The following is a 15,509-nucleotide window of genomic DNA, read 5'->3' on the forward strand; positions in this document are numbered from 1 at the left end:
AAGACGAATGGATTACATCTTCCTTATTATGTTCCCACTACATATTTAAGAATCTAATTGGAATTAATCGATGTTTATTTAGTCCTACGACGACAGTAAATCAAGTCCAGCCAGCTAAGTAACTGATACACTTATGTACAACAGCTAGTCCACTAAGGTGCCTACCAGGTAATTATCAGCCTACTAGAAAGTATCAACCTCAAATCCCCAGTTCGGACCCAACGACCTCTAATGCTTTCGTCAGTAGCATTAATACACTCTCATCCCCACTAGCCCCTGTGACTTTAGTCGCACTAACTAGTAACGGGTAGAGCCTAAGTAGATGTTTACGATTCTCGCTCTCAGCATTGGGTGTATCCGGGATGGCTTCTGGTTCGCTCTTAAGCTCGACTAGTCTTTCTAGCACCCGCGTAAGCTCCTTACGTTGGCTCAATGGCTGCGGCATATGCCCACGCAGCGGTTGGTCTGCGATATAGGCTCTTAGCGTAAGAGCGGCCCTCAGGATAAGATACGGCGCTGCCGTTTGTGCTAACCGCACATACAGAGCATGTGGAGATTCGAGCGTCATGTTACCTGCTGCTGATGGTAAGCTGGGTGGCGGGAAAGCTGGGGTCGGCGGTTGGACTGTAATATGAGGCGTTGATGTTTCGTTGTGGCTTGTTACTAATGCAAACAACTCGTCGAGGCAAACGTAACACATCTTCTCACGCTTGGCTGGGGGCGGATCCACGGTGCGACCACTCCGTGGCTTATATAGGCTCAACAAGCCAACTACATCACCTTCACTATTCCCATATATGAGAGAAGATTCTGCCGGGGCCGGTGTATGGATAATAGACATTCGAAATAGGTTTTCTGCGAACACCTTCCTTGTCTTATCCGCTACTACCTCCGCACCTAAGGAGGGGATGATAAGCTCACGGAGTTTCAAGAACGAGGATATATCGATGTTCTGATCTTCTGCGATATTGACCCGGTCTGGTGGTGCATCACAGTCTGCACTAATAATTCCGTTCGCAATGGTAACAATCATTTCCCAAATATCTTGTAGATTCGACCGTGAAATTTCGAGTTTCTGAAGCTGCGGGAGCGTAGCCTCGAGAATGGCCAAAGCGGATGTTGTTGATTGTTTCCACGGCTGCTCTGCTTTCGTGATAATAGGGAATTGGTACTTAAGCACAATTGGCCGCGACAAAGCCGTTAGCGCAGTCAGGAATGCACCATCGTTGTAGATATTTACGTCGGCAGCATGATTCACAATGAGAGATTGGAGAATCGACATGCTGGCTTTAGACATAGCAACGTAAGTGCGCTTCTGCGAATTCCGTTGAATTGACATGTCATGTTCTTCGAAGAAAGCCAGCGAGATAAATTCAGATGTCTGAGATATCAGAGCGGTTGGCGCCCCTCGCAAGTCGGTCCTAAGCATTTTGATCACATCCAGTACCTGCCCCTGTAGGGGTGTAAGGTGTTCAATATCCGCCACATATGTCCCAGGAGTAGCGACTTGCATAACTTCTCGTAACAGTATCAGCATTCGGCGAATACGGTCAACGGTAAGATCAGCTTGTATGAGACGATAAACATCGCGGAGAGCCGCGACATAGGCAAGAAGACAATTTTGATTATCTGTGATCCTCCCTATGTTGCCGTTCTTTGAAACAGGGACACCCCGGGACCATAAATCCCAGGCTAGATCAATTGTAGTCTTGTTGAAATTCTGTTTTGCGCCATTCTGGCTTTGCGAGAGCATCTGGGTCAGCGCTTTGAATGTTGCCGTGCTTATTTCCAAAACTTGGAAGTCAAGTAAAGAAGCAAAATGCCCTAGGAGTTGTTGCCAATAGGAGTTGAATGTGGGATGAATAGTTAACACATCAAGGTAATTGGCAAGGAGGCCAGATATGCCGTTGAGCACAACGACGGCCGTGTCATACCAGTCATGGCGGATTTTCTCATCAATTTCCGGTCTTCCAGCATTTTCAACTTCTTCCTCTATAGACGAAAGAAGCTTGAAAATAACAGATTTGATACAGACAGACCATGCCTCTGGGCTAAGCCTATCTCCGTACGCATCAAAAATCCGTAGTAATGTTTGGATAGCACCTTGATGCGTTATTAGCGTGGTAGCAGAATATAATCTCAGGAGACTTACTGTTTCTTAAGTCAAGTCTCTCGTCAGTGGTTACAGTGGTCAGCCTCAGTAGGAGGAGCATCCATAAAGCTGAATCAGACGATGCATCTTCTGCATTTGAGGCCTTTTCGACCAATGACACACCATTAGGATCATCAATAAGACTATCAGTGATAGGAAGCGACCGACTCCTCCCCGAAAGAAAATCGGAAAGCACCCAGAAGAAAGTAACAGTCTGATAGAGATAGGTATTAGTACGTTAAATAAATAAAAAGACCAATCCACGACTTACCGTTAACGCGATATTCAAATCGTCATCCTGTGAACAAAATTTATACAGGGTATCAACGAGAATCAGAAAGCATGACTTGGGCAATGACCCAAGAAAATCAGAACAGATCAACTGTAAAGAATTGAATGCGGACCTAATAAGTTTTCCGGATCGTGTCAATAAGATGAGGGATTGATTTTCGACGTCTCGTGTGCTCTCGTTAGCAAACCTCCTCTGAATGAAGATGCTGCCAATAACCTCAAACGTGATTTCCCAACCACTTAAAAGTGCATCACCACAATCATCAAGTAAGCTTTTGAGACCTTCAAGAAGGATCTTATGGATGTCAACATCTGTCGAATGGGTGGTAACAGAAGTAGCACGGTCTTCCATTTGTAATGGTAATAAAGAATCGCGAAGCGCTTCCAGTAGACGAAGCTGAACTCTACTACGTGTCTCATCATCGAGACTGACGGCAGCTCTAGCGGCTTCTAATACAAGTTGAACGAGTATCTCTGCGGCACGAGTACGAATCTTTGCGGCCGTAGGGGCGGAACCCAGCGTCTTGATAAGTTCAGACGTGATTCGTGCCCAACCCGAGACGTCAGGAGGATAGCTAAGGAGTCTCTCAATATTAATAGCCGCAACCTCACTGATCTTTGTGAGAGCAAATTGATCCTCTTGGCTGGGCCCTGTGGATACTGTCCCAAATCCGCCAACAAGTCTCCGGTGTGGTCCAGTAGGGGTACGGAGACCGGGCAATGGGGGCGACGAGGGCGACGACTGTGGTCGGCTCGACGGTTCCGAACCTGGGTCAGGCTGTTGGTCTAAGAGACTACAGATTGCGTTAACAACTTCTACAAAAGCAACGTTAGGAAAATCAACTGTGCTTTCAAAGAGTCTAGATGCTGCCGTTTCAACAGCCCTTATTTCCATACTAAAGTTAGCTAGGAGCGAGGCAGCTTCGCTCTCTGCTCTTGGGTCCGGACCCTTTCCGGCGATTGGAGTTCTGCCGGGGGATTTCCCAGTTGTGAACAGAACAAGATCGGCCTGCTGCAGCGTTTCCAAGACAATCGACCATGAAGAGCTTAATGTAGGTCCTAAAGCTATCCCCAGATTTAAGAGCGCACGCAAACATAGGAGGTTCCGAGTATTCAGCGTCTGTGGTATAGTGTTGGCGTCCATAGATGCTTGCCTTTGTCTTTCACCAGCGGCACCCACCGGGGTTACTAGACTATCAACACTCAAAAGGCCTCTAGCATTACCCAAAATACTATTCGGGCCTTCTACGGCGGGGCTAACAGTAGCAGATTTAGAAGGGCTAGTATTAAGGCAAGCACTGAATACATTTGGCGGGACGGCTGCTTTACCAAGCGTTGTGAGGAAAGCGTCTCTTGGAGTTGCGAGATGAAGTAATCCCGCAACATGGGCGAATTTTTGGAAGGCTCGGACGAGACCGTGATAGTATTCCGAATCGAGCGCGGCATATAAAAAGGTAGAACACGTTGCGAGGATTGCTGGCCAACATTCATCGATAATGGCCGCACATATCTTAACATCGTTATGTAAGGGGTGGTCCTTAACAGCTAGGGGGTTGAGAGGCACTGGATTCTTCTTGAATGATCCAGGTCTCTCAATAGAATTCATCGTAGCAGTTCTTTCTACCATTTTATTTGGGGTGCCATTATCGTCTTCATTTGGACCTGGCGATTCTCTCCCCATCTCTTGCTGCTTTGCACTGCGTTTGCGAACTCGATTGTCGGGAGGAACTGTGAGCGGCAAGATCAACTTAGCTAGTCCCTCAGACAATGAAGTAATGCAAGATAAAGTCAACGCATATATGTATGACTCAGGGATCGCGGGCGGTTCAGTCTTATCTAGCTGGTCGATGCAGGCAACTCTAACCGTACTCCATTGAGAGCTAATCCCAGTGTTATGGCCTTCGCCAACAGATCCGCTAATAATTCCAGTGACCCCGCTGGCCTCCAGCATTGCTTGATCCGACGAGCCCCCTAGATTGGCATACGGATTGGCTACAGGAATGGTAGATTGATGGCCTAAGCCGATAACCACTGGTTTCTCTGTGCTAACTCTGACGAATGTAGCGGTCAAATTTTTGAGAATATCTTTCTCTCCTTCCTTAGAGTCGTAAAACGCGAAAATACGTCTAAGAAGGGGAGGCTCGGAGAATATACCGCGGAAGACCTCCATGCATAGTGCTCTCCTCCAAGTAACTGTATCCTGATCTAACAACTGAGTTAGGGTGTCAAGAGCTTCGCCACCCTCTGATAGTAGAATATCTAAATGCTTCCGTAATAGCGTGTATAGAATACGTATAAGCCGAACTGAAGTCGCAAAGTTTGGTTTCCCGGATATCGTCTTGATGACGAAAGACATCACCCTTGTGCGAAGTATATGTGTTTGCTCCGGATGACGCGACTCAACAAAAATAGCAGCGTGCTGGCTCAAAACTGATTCTATCAACTCCAGGCCAAATGTCTGGGGAAGTCCGGTAAATCGAAGGTATTCTGGTCGCTCGTTCTCCGTCATCAGGCATATATCCCTGAAAATACGGTAGGCATCCATAGACGCGGCCCGAAGTTGAACATCGCCATTCCCGGTAGGGGCATCGCCAACAAAACTTCCATCGGATACTGATTCTGGATCAAGTCAGCTTTTACAATTAAGTCGAAGACATCAAACTTACTGTCTTCAACCGACACCTTTTCAAATACGGTCATAACAAGCTGTTGGAGTGTAGCGGCGGCAGTGTTGTTGACAATTCCATTTTTAGTTGTCTGCAAAATGAAGCAGATGTTCAATGCAGTGACTAACAGATCACCTTGGATCTCTTTCGAATAGTTCTGGAGTAAACTAGGCAGAGCTTGCAGAATCTTAAGTTGCACATCAAGACCAGCAGAAGTAGCCTCTCGCAAGGCTTCCAAGACGGGACTCAACTTGGATCGCGGGAGCGCAGTAGCAAGAATAAGCCGTGATAAGCAGACAATGGCTATCCCGGTGAATTTGGCATTTCTTGTCCCGCATGCGATGACGAATGGGTTGACGAAGTTGACCTTTTGGGATAATTCTAATTTTACCATGAGTACCTATTTTCTAACGCAGGGGCATGTTTTAAACGAAGACATACCAGCAGCTAGTTGGACTTCATTTGCGGCACGAATTCCCTTCAGCTCTTCCAATGACTTCTCAGCTGCCTAAACAATGAGTCAGTAAACCCCTAAAATGCCGAGAAGGACACCTGAAAGTCTATTATCTCAAGTTATAAGTGGAGTTTGGGCGAAGACATGCCTGTCTAAGATCATTATGCTTTCGTTTGCTCTCTTGTATGAGATTAGTTAACTCCGTAGAGAGGAGCTGGGTGGTCATCTTGGCCAATCAGGTTGAGTAGAATCCATCTGACGAAAACTACTCAAATCTCAAGTCTAGAAGTGAGGCGCTTATAAGGTGCTGAATTCCATTGGGCATTGAACAAGGAATAAAAGTTTAGGTCTGTTTAAGTTGAAGTTTAATTTTCACTGCTGAGCTTCAGGGTTCCTGCCAGATTCGTCGTAACTACCCTACCGGGATACCGGGAAATTACCAGGTATATGTGACTAAGAAGCTGCGCCACAGGTTTCAGCCATGTCCCTATGTACTGCAGTCTGAAGCATGGCTGTTAATCCCAGATGTAAAAGAACCCGTGAAGCAGCTTGCAGGTCCATGCATTAGGTACATGTACCAATGTATACGTAGTACATAGCGCCCGACAAAAACCCCACCATCCCGCATCATTCATAAGATTCCATCTTTATCATCGGCATAAGGCTTCGTGCTCTTCTTCTCACATAGTCAACTACGTTTTCAACTTTTGAACAGCATAACCTAGGTCCAGGTGGCCTATCAAGATACCTATCTAGCCCATTCGACTACGCCTTTTTCTTCTGAAATACAGCGTCTACGTCAAATATGGCTAAAGTCCCCCGAAATTTCCGCCTTCTGGAGGAGCTGGAAAAGGGAGAGAAGGGCTTAGGAGCTGGTATATACATACTCTGCCCCCGCCAAACTGCCCTTTCGCGCCTTGTAGGCCTCCGCTAACGTGTGATATGTGACATCTATAACAGAAGCTTGCTCCTATGGTTTAGATAATCCCGAAGATCTACTGATGTCTGATTGGAACGGTACCATTCTTGGACCTCCCCACGTCAGTTACAACTCCGGCGAATCGTTCGTTCGCTCGCGAGGAACTTCAAGCTAATAGGTTCGACTACAGAGCGTACATGAGAACCGAATCTACTCCGTCAAGATGCACTGCGGCGATCAGTATCCCGACAAGCCTCCCACGATTCAGTTTGTCAGTCAAGTCAATCTACCCTGTGTCAACCAAAAGAATGGAGTGGTAGACCCAAGCCAGTTGCCTTGTTTGGCCCATTGGAAGAGGGAGAACACCATGGAGACTATCCTGATCGAGCTCCGGAGGTTAGTTCAACAAAACTCTTTCAGAACAGCATCAAATCAAGTTAGATTCCAACGGATTTCTGACTATCATTGAATCATAGATACATGGCGTCCGGCCCGTGCAAGAAGCTCCCTCAGCCGCCCGAGGGATCAGTATACTCCGGCAATTAGGATGGTATTATGCATAATCCCAACACGTGGTACACCGATATTCCACATCAACTTGATACGCCTTGGCTTTTTACTCTTTAGCACATTATTCACGAAAGGGAGTGGACGTCATGAGTTCCTATTACCCCTGAAGACGCAATATGACTTTGTAGCTACTATCGGTACTATCGGTTCTAATGCAGGAGACGTCGATTCAAAGGGACCTTTGGGAATTAGCCAGAGCAATAGCATGAAATAAAAAGTTAAATCACTAAAGAAAACCCCTGCCGTTTATGTACAAGTACATAGATGCATGTACTTCTCGATGCTGATTTAAACATTTAAACATTTAAACATTTAACATTTAAACACACGTGACCACGCGCAGCTAAAGCAGGGCGGAAATGATTCCGCCACTTTATCGAAACTTTTAAAACTTGGATCGCAAAGTTAGAATCTCTCCCCGTGAACCCGGAATTGGTTGAAATACAGAACAGAGGTGGCCGAAACTTGGGAGCCTCCATGTCCATATGCCACAACACTTCATACCAGCCCGCAACTCCAGGCATCGGATAGCATGTAAATTCAATCTCTTCCTATCCAAAATAATATCGTTGGACTGGACTAACATGACGAATTAACAAAAACCTAGGCTTCGCTCTCTACCGCGCACTCCTACGACAAGCCCCGCTCATCCCTCTCCCCGATGACCTAGCCACTTCCCGGGGTCCCGTCAGCCCAATCAAGCACCTAATCCGACGAGCCTTCCGCCGAAACACCTCCGTCACTAGCCCTCGCCTTGTGTATCCTGCCCTTAAGGCGGGGTACCAGATCCTCGGCCTCCTCCAATCCGCCACCTCGTCTTCCCTCGAGAGCCCCAACGCTGACCACACCTCTATATTATCATTCCTCCGTGATCGTCATGACGAGCGCAGCCGCTCTCTTGCTGCAAAAGCCATACACCCCCCCTACAGCCGCACTCCACCCAAACCGTCCTCTGGCCCGTGGCCAAGTGCAGAACCTCTCCTCGTAAACGTAACGCCTGCGCCTACACCCCAGAACCCTAACCCGAAACCTGTATTCGCAATCCCATCACGGCCGCGGCCCGCATCCGAACTCGGCGGCTCCGGACGGCGGCGCATACCGCATATAGATCTAGCGTCGGATATCCCATTCCTACGTACCAAGAAGCCCCAGCCGATGTATCTGAGCCATATCCTGAGACACAGGATCCGCAAGCGCGTCCAGCGCTTAGAGAACGTACAATCGTTATATGAGAATGACATACCCGCCGCAGAGCTCGAGGACAACTGGGAATGGATGATGGGTGCAATGTTGCTTGAGCAGAGATCAGCGCGAGAAAGGGGAGAGCGGGATGAGGGTAATAGACGAGATAATGATACTCGTTTGAATATAAGATCTATCGAAGCAGATGCTGCACGGGGCGAATTCCGGAATGAGACATTCCGGCAGACAGTCTACATTCAGGGCATCATATACGCGCAAAATGTGCTAAATCGCGAACGGGAGGAGCAGGTCGCGCGGGCAGACGCCATGCGTAGGTTGATTGTAGAAGAAGAGAAACTAGCTAAGCAGGAAAAGGCGGAGAGGGATGCTAACAGGAGGAAGCAGTGGGAGTCCAAGATGCAAGAATTGCACGGCGCAATGTGGAAGGAGCTCTTCCCAAATCTGGATGGAGAAGATAGCTCGAGTGTCTAGCTAATATCCCGGACGGCCATCTCACCACGTGAAATATAAAATACGCCCAAGTACCCAACCTATATAAGTGATGGTCTCCCCTATATAGACACACATACCCCTTCCCTATTATTTACACATAATAACTAATAGCACTCTGTGTCCCATGTTGAGTAAAGAGATTCATATAACGCAAACTCCAACGCCACCCAAAATTATATTCAAACCAACCGCACTGATTCTACTTCATTTAACACCAACTTTGGGTACCGTATCATATATGTATAAATCTAACCAATCACAGCATTCCAGAACGAGCTCACGATGTCTTTAGGTCTAAAAGAAGGAGCTCGTCCAAGACAAGTGGCAGATGAAATCAATCCTGGGCACAAGAAAATCAGTCCTCGCCATCAATATTGTCAAAAGGGTACATATTTTCTCACCTGAAATAAATTGATTCACATCCAGAACGACTCTCCTCGGTGTTACTACGGGGTTTGGTACCCCGATTTCGTGATGCGGAAAATAGTACGACGAGGAATCAGCAAATGTATTGACCGTCACGTCGTCAAAGCCGGTAAAAGGCGGGGTGAGTTGCTCTGTATGCTGTGCACCACCGTAGAAGTTCGAGGAGGCGGGAATAGACTGCCAAGAGTTGCCTGGCACTAACGGGGGAACTGTACTGGTGGCGGTGGTAGTATCAGACCCAGTCGAGAGGGAAGGATCTCCTATCGTAGACGAAGCAGTAGCAGGTATTCCCAAAGTGAATGATGCGTCTATGTGCGGTATATGCATTGCATTCGGGTGAATATCTTGCATATGCTGACTATGAGATTGGACCTGTACGTCAGAAAACGCCCCTGGATGGATATAGACTGTGTGTATATCAGCCGCCGTCGGGATAATCACTCCGTTCTGTGCAAGATAAGTCTCCACTTCGTCCGAGTCGAACCATGTGCCCTCCCAGCCGCTCATATTGATGTACTGGGAGGCCTCTAGTAGGGTGTCGTTTACCCTCGTTGTCCGCTCATTGAAGGGTCCTGTCCCGAATCCTGAGCTCTGGTAGGTGGACGAGCCCGAAAGACTGCATGGTCCCGCCTGATCAGGGAAGTGAGTACCGGAGCCGCCGAGCCTATGGAAGGGGTACTTCCAATAGTTCAAAGGCTCGTTCTTATTCCTGTCGAGCGTAGCCACCGTCCGCGATCTAATCTCATCCACGGTTTCGAATAACATGACAAACCCAAAAACGCGCGTCAAGTTAGCCGGAGGTGGGTTAGGCATTGAGATAAGAGCTGCAGCCCTTTCAACCGTGTGACGGTGCAACCTTCGAGCGAACGACCACTCATTAAAAGACATGGTGTGTGGGCCAGTGAGCCTATTCCACGGATGACGTGCCCAGGAGGAATGCGTCGAGTCTAAAAAAGTTGTGTCGACAGGCACGGTTAGACCAAAGCTAGCGTTTTCGAAAGTCGGCGCCGTGATAACTTCATAGTTGTGCGCATGAACATCATTTGACACAGGGTCCAAGCCAAATGTTGCATCAAATTCCGGTTGGACCACGGGCTCATGTGAAACCGCAATACCACCCAATAGATCTGGCGTCTGATCATTCGGTAGCGTAGATACAGGCTCTTCATTGGTAACAAGGTCTTCAGGATTCTGTACGTCTCCCTGACCATCATCGGAGTGTCCTTCTGGACTATTATGCTCATTGACTGGAGAGTTTTCCTGTTCTTGAGTCTGTTTGATGAGCGTCTGGAGCTTTTGGAGTTGCTGGCCAAATTCGGGCGCCTGAGCCAGGAGTCCACGCTGAGAGGCATAGTTAAACAAGTCTTGATATGCATTATTGATTTCGCTGTTCACATTCTTAAGGTCGTCTATCTTAGCTTGAAGGTCTGTGATGGCATTTTCTTTTCTATTACGATACGCCCGCTGCGCAAGTCGAATTTGTGTCCGTCGCCGCTAGGTCACATGTAAGTATACATCTTCACATCAAGAAGGGTTCTACGACACTATAAATCTTCAAGAGCAAAGCAGTATACTGATTTAGGCGTGGAGGGGAACTCTACGAAAATTGGTGCAAGGGAGAGAAATTGGAAGCATTCACTGACCTCGCCGGGAGTTTGGTCCTTCGTTTCAAGACGCGGGCGACCTCTAGACCGCTTCGTCTCCTCCGCCGGACCATCTAGCTCACGGTCAGCTGACTTTCTTCCCCTCTTTCTAGGGTTAGAAGCACTGTTCGCAGGAACGACGGTAGTATTTGACTCCTGATTGACTTTAGAAGCGAACTGTCTAGGATACCGCCCACCATCATATTGCTCGGCGCTAAGCACATCCGAGTTGGAGTGAAGGCACCGCATTGGTGGTTCTTCCGGAAATGATACCACCGTCTCAGCAGTAGCTGATTGAAGGTTCGTGTTTTTTATCTGGGAAAAGGATTGTGCCCCGCTATCCCAGGAAACGTCCCGTATCAATGACTTATCAGTAGACCGACTGGAGTCGCTATCCACGCTATTTATAGGGTCTATCAAAGATGAAGGCGCATAGGTATAGGCATTGGCTCGGAAGGGTGGTAGTGATGTTGCCAAGAGGGGCTGCAATGCTATGTTATTTTGACTTGGAAAAAATTGACCGGACTGGCCGGGTTGGCTCAGTTGTCCTTCATAGTCCTGCAGATTGTCACCAACAGAATTCGACTGAATGTTGGTGTTTGATTGGGGTATTGAGGACATGAGAACAATTCGATAGGATCATAAGCCCCATGCTGTGTACCGATATAGAAGCCGGAAAGCCTCCTAAGTGTTCCGTACCGGGTCCGGGGGCTAACGGTGTAATAACAGTAGAAATTCAATTAAGCCTTAATCCAGCCCACCTTTTCCCCGGATATTTCGTTAAACGATTGCGCAAGTACCCAGATCGCTTGTAGAACCTAAGAAAAATTACTGGATGGCTTGTACGAGTGACTGAAGTCCGAGGCTATGATTGTTGATTAGTGAACAACTCGGACGGTAAGCTTCGTGACAAATGACAAATGACAAATCTTTTGTTCAACGCTCTGATTCGATACCAGTTGTGTAACATGAAAACGGTCACGTGATACAAACTAATCTGTGTAACTGGCAGGCATTATGGTGGAGTTCGCCATTTAGGGGAAAATAGGAGGTAAATACCTAGGTACCTAGGTAGGTTACATATGTACCTATGTACCTATGTACCTAGGTACCTAGGTATGTACCCACCTAGGTATAAGTACCGTACCTACCTACGTAACATCGCCTACCTACTAAAGGCCCACGATTAATCCGCATCTCTCCCCCGCTGACCCCGCGGCTCGTCTTTCTCCTATTCTTAAGGATGGCTGCGGCACGAGGTAGTCTATACTTCTCTATCTACTTAAGGATTTCAGGGACATCATCGCGAGTTACCCCGGGCTCGATCAAGAGCCGGAATGCTTCTGCGTCCTCAATGCTACTGTTGGCACCTTAGCCTTGCATCAGTATCATTGCGTGAGCCGCATCGCCAACGAGGATAGCGCAACCCGCAGTCCATCTATCGAGGGGCTCCATGTCCTGAAGTTCCCATACCCAAGAGCCTCGATGGCTTGGTTAGCAGAGATAGCCACTCGAGAACACGTCAATCCATTCCTAGGCTGAAGGTAGTCTGCGCCGGCAATCAAGGGCCGCAGGCGAGAATGAATACCATCCGCAACTGAAGTCTTGTCAGGCAATTATGCAGTATTCGAGCAGAACACATACCAGTGATGGCATCGGCCTTGGCTTTTGTGTACCATCGTCTAGAATAATCTCACCGGCTTCAAAGTCAAAGTCTTAGGCACCGTTGTCGAGTACCACCTTAGCAAGCTGGCCACCGATACCCAAATCCTTAGACGAAGCCGTAGCTAGGCGCAGTAGCTCGGCTCTCAAATCAGTCTGCATGTGGCACACAGCCGGCGCGCCGTACTTTTCCTTAAAGGGGATTTAGACATCAAAGATGATATTGCCCTGCTTGTTTGGAGTCCTAAATCTCTCACTAGGAACAGAACCGGACCGCTCTGGGTCATATAGCCTAATTGGTTCATAATCTTGATGGCATTGGGAAAGTTCGTGATTCCCTGACCTCCGGCCGCGATTGAAGGGCTGTCGCGCTCATACACAGCAACCTGGCACTTCTCCCGCAATACACTGGCCGTATCCAATCCGACAAGTCCTGGCCCGACTATGATAATACTGAGTTGGTCTTTCCCAGCCATGATAAATAGGTTAGATATTTCCCGAAGGTCTCAAAAGGTTAAACCACGATTTGAGTTGCCGTGATAGTAGAGTAGCAATCAAGGAGTCCCCTCTTTATTTTGGTGAGCAGCTTCATGTCTCAGTCACTTAATCTTCCACTTCCGATGCATACAGAATGCATACCTACTAAAAATGGGGGACGGAGTGGCAAATCCAGGTGAGCGGCGTCTTGCATCGCATATTACTTGCTTTTCTTCGAATTATTTATGTGTGTCCTCTACAAGGCGCCTCCCAAAAAGGATGTAGACCGCCATGTTTTGTCAACATGGAAAGCTTTGATTAGTTCATTGCATTTGCCACAGGGCACAATTCAGCAAGTTTTATATACGAAAAATACGCAACGTCGGCGGCGAGAGCCGCCCAACGGCAATAGGCTCCGAGAACATTGTGCCAATGATCTTCTGATTGTTTTCAGTCACATTTAAATATCGATAAGACAGCAAAGGTCAAAGTCCTAGAGATCTGATAACTTGTTATTTTAGCAAATATCAATATATTATATAGTAAAGCTTTCATAAGTAATTGCAATGTGACCGCCTATGTATTATAGATCCAATAGCAATTTGATGCGGCGGCATGCTTCGAGGTACTAGATACTCATTACAAGTTAAAGCCTTCCTAAGCACTTCCATATAGCAATTTAGGTGGTCAACACTAACATTATATGTTCTAAAACATTCTCTTTCATCAAACGACATGCAAGTCACTCTTCGCCCAGGGTCATTGTCCTTTACAATGGATGGATTCATATATTTATCAAACTTATAGGTACTTAGTTAGGAGTATAGGCATTTACTTTTATAACTTACATCAAGAAATGATTCATAATTCGCTGTAGGTACTACAATTGCCTTAGAAACCTACTTACTCTAGTGAAGAAATATACTTAGTCCTAGATATCTAGGTGGGTACCTACCTACCTATATTAATGATCTCCAGGGTGTTTCCCATCTTTCTAATATCGGCCACCCTCACTATCTTTGTTGTTCAAGGTCTTCAAGCCTTGCACGCAACCAGGCTCCGTATCCAGCAAACATACCAACATGTTTCCACGAGTCGCAGAAGCTCGCCAGTAACTTATATCTCTCCTTAATATATTCTCCCTTACCTTCATCATCCCGTCCTTCTAGTTCACAAGCAACTGCGTAGGAAATTTTGCTTAGGCATACGGGGCATAGATAGGGGGGTTGTCGGACATCTTCCGCTATCCGCGCAGAGCCCTGCATAACACAGGCATAATAAACGCAATGGTCCAAACCAAGGCAGTGACCGAGCTCATGCACTACCGTCCTTGCGATTCTGGAGAACCACAGACCCTTTCGGTCCTCCAGAGTTAAGGGTTCTCTAAGATTTCTTGCTGTCTCCATGGCCACCCATAACGGTCCAGGCATAGTTTCCCCTTCACTATTCATCCTAGGATGTAGTCGGAGACCCTTTGCCGTATTTATATCGTCAACATAGGACTTGCAATGAGAGGCAGGCCACATGTGCGCGAAATCGATTCCGGCATGGCCATCTAGAGCGGGATGATATCGAGCAGTAGAAACTACCGACACGCGGTTGCTTCCATATGCCCTACCGCAGCAGAAGTCGTCGTCCTCGTCCTCGTACATGTCGTGATTGACGAGTATAATGATAGAATACGCTTCTTTAGGCACCATCTCGATAGCGGCGTCAAGAAGATCCTCAAGATTTAACTGTCCTCCAAAAATTCCATCTGGAGATGACCTCGCGCGAACGCGAGTGCAGTTATTACCTGCGATAAGGCCAACGTACCGAGTCCCGTTGCTTGGTTCTGCCGACTTCTTTGGCTCTGTCCACGGAACGAACTGCAACTGTATGGGAAATGCTTCAACAGACAAGCCATGGTAAAATTCTCTCGTATACTCTACGATATCATCTAACGGCAGCTCTAACTTTCCACTAGCCGATCTTGGACTCTTTTCAACCTTTGGTTCCAGCCATTTCTTCATATAATTCACGCTTAGCGTGATTTCAGGCGCGTTTGCAATATACAACGTCTTGCGCTTTTTGTTAAGTTTGCGGTTCTTGCGTAGCGGTTCGTTAAGCCACGATCGGAAGGACTGAGGTGGATATTTAGGATTGTTCGCCAACTCATCGTCGGGTAGAACCAACGGGCCTGGGAATACATCGGACAGCTTGCTCGCAAATTCCTCTGTCAGTTTCTCCAATGCTCTAGCTTCCTGACCTTTTACAGCCAGCGGATTTCGACCTGACTTCGTTGTCGCAGCCAACCTTCGATCAGGAGTAGGCCAGTTGTACCCAACTTCTTTGGCGTATGCCGAAGGTTCTAGCTGCAAAGCTTCGTGAATGCAATTTTGCCAAGCTCTTGACATATTTTCCGATGTGATGGGAAGAATAGACTTATATTGAGTTAGCGTATATAACTAAGATACCTACTAAGGTACATAGTTGAGTTTAAATTCTGACTCTTGAATCAGAAAACAATAATCAATAGCGATTGTTGGCTTAGGTTAGGTAGGTACCTGTTTGT

At 47.2% G+C, this 15,509-nt stretch overlaps 6 protein-coding genes across 6 annotated transcripts; 2 read left to right on the top strand and 4 right to left on the bottom strand.

The window, feature by feature from the left end:
• Positions 1-56: 56 nt before the first annotated feature.
• Positions 57-5,953, bottom strand: F4813DRAFT_375266 (uncharacterized protein). The gene is made up of 6 exons (XM_049244998.1): positions 5,712-5,953; positions 5,551-5,617; positions 5,110-5,490; positions 2,424-5,062; positions 2,153-2,366; positions 57-2,103 (listed from the first exon to the last, which is right to left on the bottom strand). The coding sequence occupies exons 1-6, from the start codon at positions 5,787-5,789 to the stop codon at positions 200-202; spliced, it is 5,283 nt and encodes a 1,760-aa protein (XP_049095237.1). The 5' UTR covers positions 5,790-5,953; the 3' UTR covers positions 57-199.
• Positions 5,954-6,214: 261 nt separating this feature from the next.
• On the top strand, positions 6,215-7,354 carry F4813DRAFT_375269 (UBC-like protein). Its single transcript, XM_049244999.1, has 4 exons — positions 6,215-6,438; positions 6,524-6,603; positions 6,673-6,878; positions 6,959-7,354. The coding sequence occupies exons 1-4, from the start codon at positions 6,369-6,371 to the stop codon at positions 7,026-7,028; spliced, it is 426 nt and encodes a 141-aa protein (XP_049095238.1). The 5' UTR covers positions 6,215-6,368; the 3' UTR covers positions 7,029-7,354.
• A 99-nt stretch (positions 7,355-7,453) lies between these two features.
• F4813DRAFT_274912 (uncharacterized protein) lies at positions 7,454-8,884 on the top strand. The gene is made up of 2 exons (XM_049240427.1): positions 7,454-7,586; positions 7,660-8,884. Exons 1-2 carry the CDS (start codon positions 7,538-7,540, stop codon positions 8,724-8,726), a joined length of 1,116 nt encoding a protein of 371 aa, XP_049095239.1. The 5' UTR covers positions 7,454-7,537; the 3' UTR covers positions 8,727-8,884.
• On the bottom strand, positions 8,861-11,437 carry F4813DRAFT_400207 (uncharacterized protein; the record flags this gene model as incomplete). Its single annotated transcript, XM_049248243.1, has 3 exons — positions 8,861-9,087; positions 9,149-10,667; positions 10,817-11,437. 3 exons carry the CDS (start codon positions 11,435-11,437, stop codon positions 8,996-8,998), a joined length of 2,232 nt encoding a protein of 743 aa, XP_049095240.1. The 3' UTR covers positions 8,861-8,995.
• A 562-nt stretch (positions 11,438-11,999) lies between these two features.
• F4813DRAFT_375273 (uncharacterized protein) lies at positions 12,000-13,505 on the bottom strand (the record flags this gene model as incomplete). Its single annotated transcript, XM_049245000.1, has 1 exon — positions 12,000-13,505. A coding segment is annotated over exon 1 (325 nt), but the record flags the coding sequence as incomplete, so codon positions are not given.
• A 13-nt stretch (positions 13,506-13,518) lies between these two features.
• On the bottom strand, positions 13,519-15,509 carry F4813DRAFT_375274 (uncharacterized protein). Its single transcript, XM_049245001.1, has one exon. It carries the CDS (start codon positions 15,349-15,351, stop codon positions 13,969-13,971), a length of 1,383 nt encoding a protein of 460 aa, XP_049095242.1. The 5' UTR covers positions 15,352-15,509; the 3' UTR covers positions 13,519-13,968.

This window comes from Daldinia decipiens (genome assembly GCF_022478715.1).
Source record: "Daldinia decipiens strain CBS 113046 unplaced genomic scaffold F4813scaffold_50, whole genome shotgun sequence".
Classification (NCBI taxonomy): domain Eukaryota; kingdom Fungi; phylum Ascomycota; class Sordariomycetes; order Xylariales; family Hypoxylaceae; genus Daldinia; species Daldinia decipiens.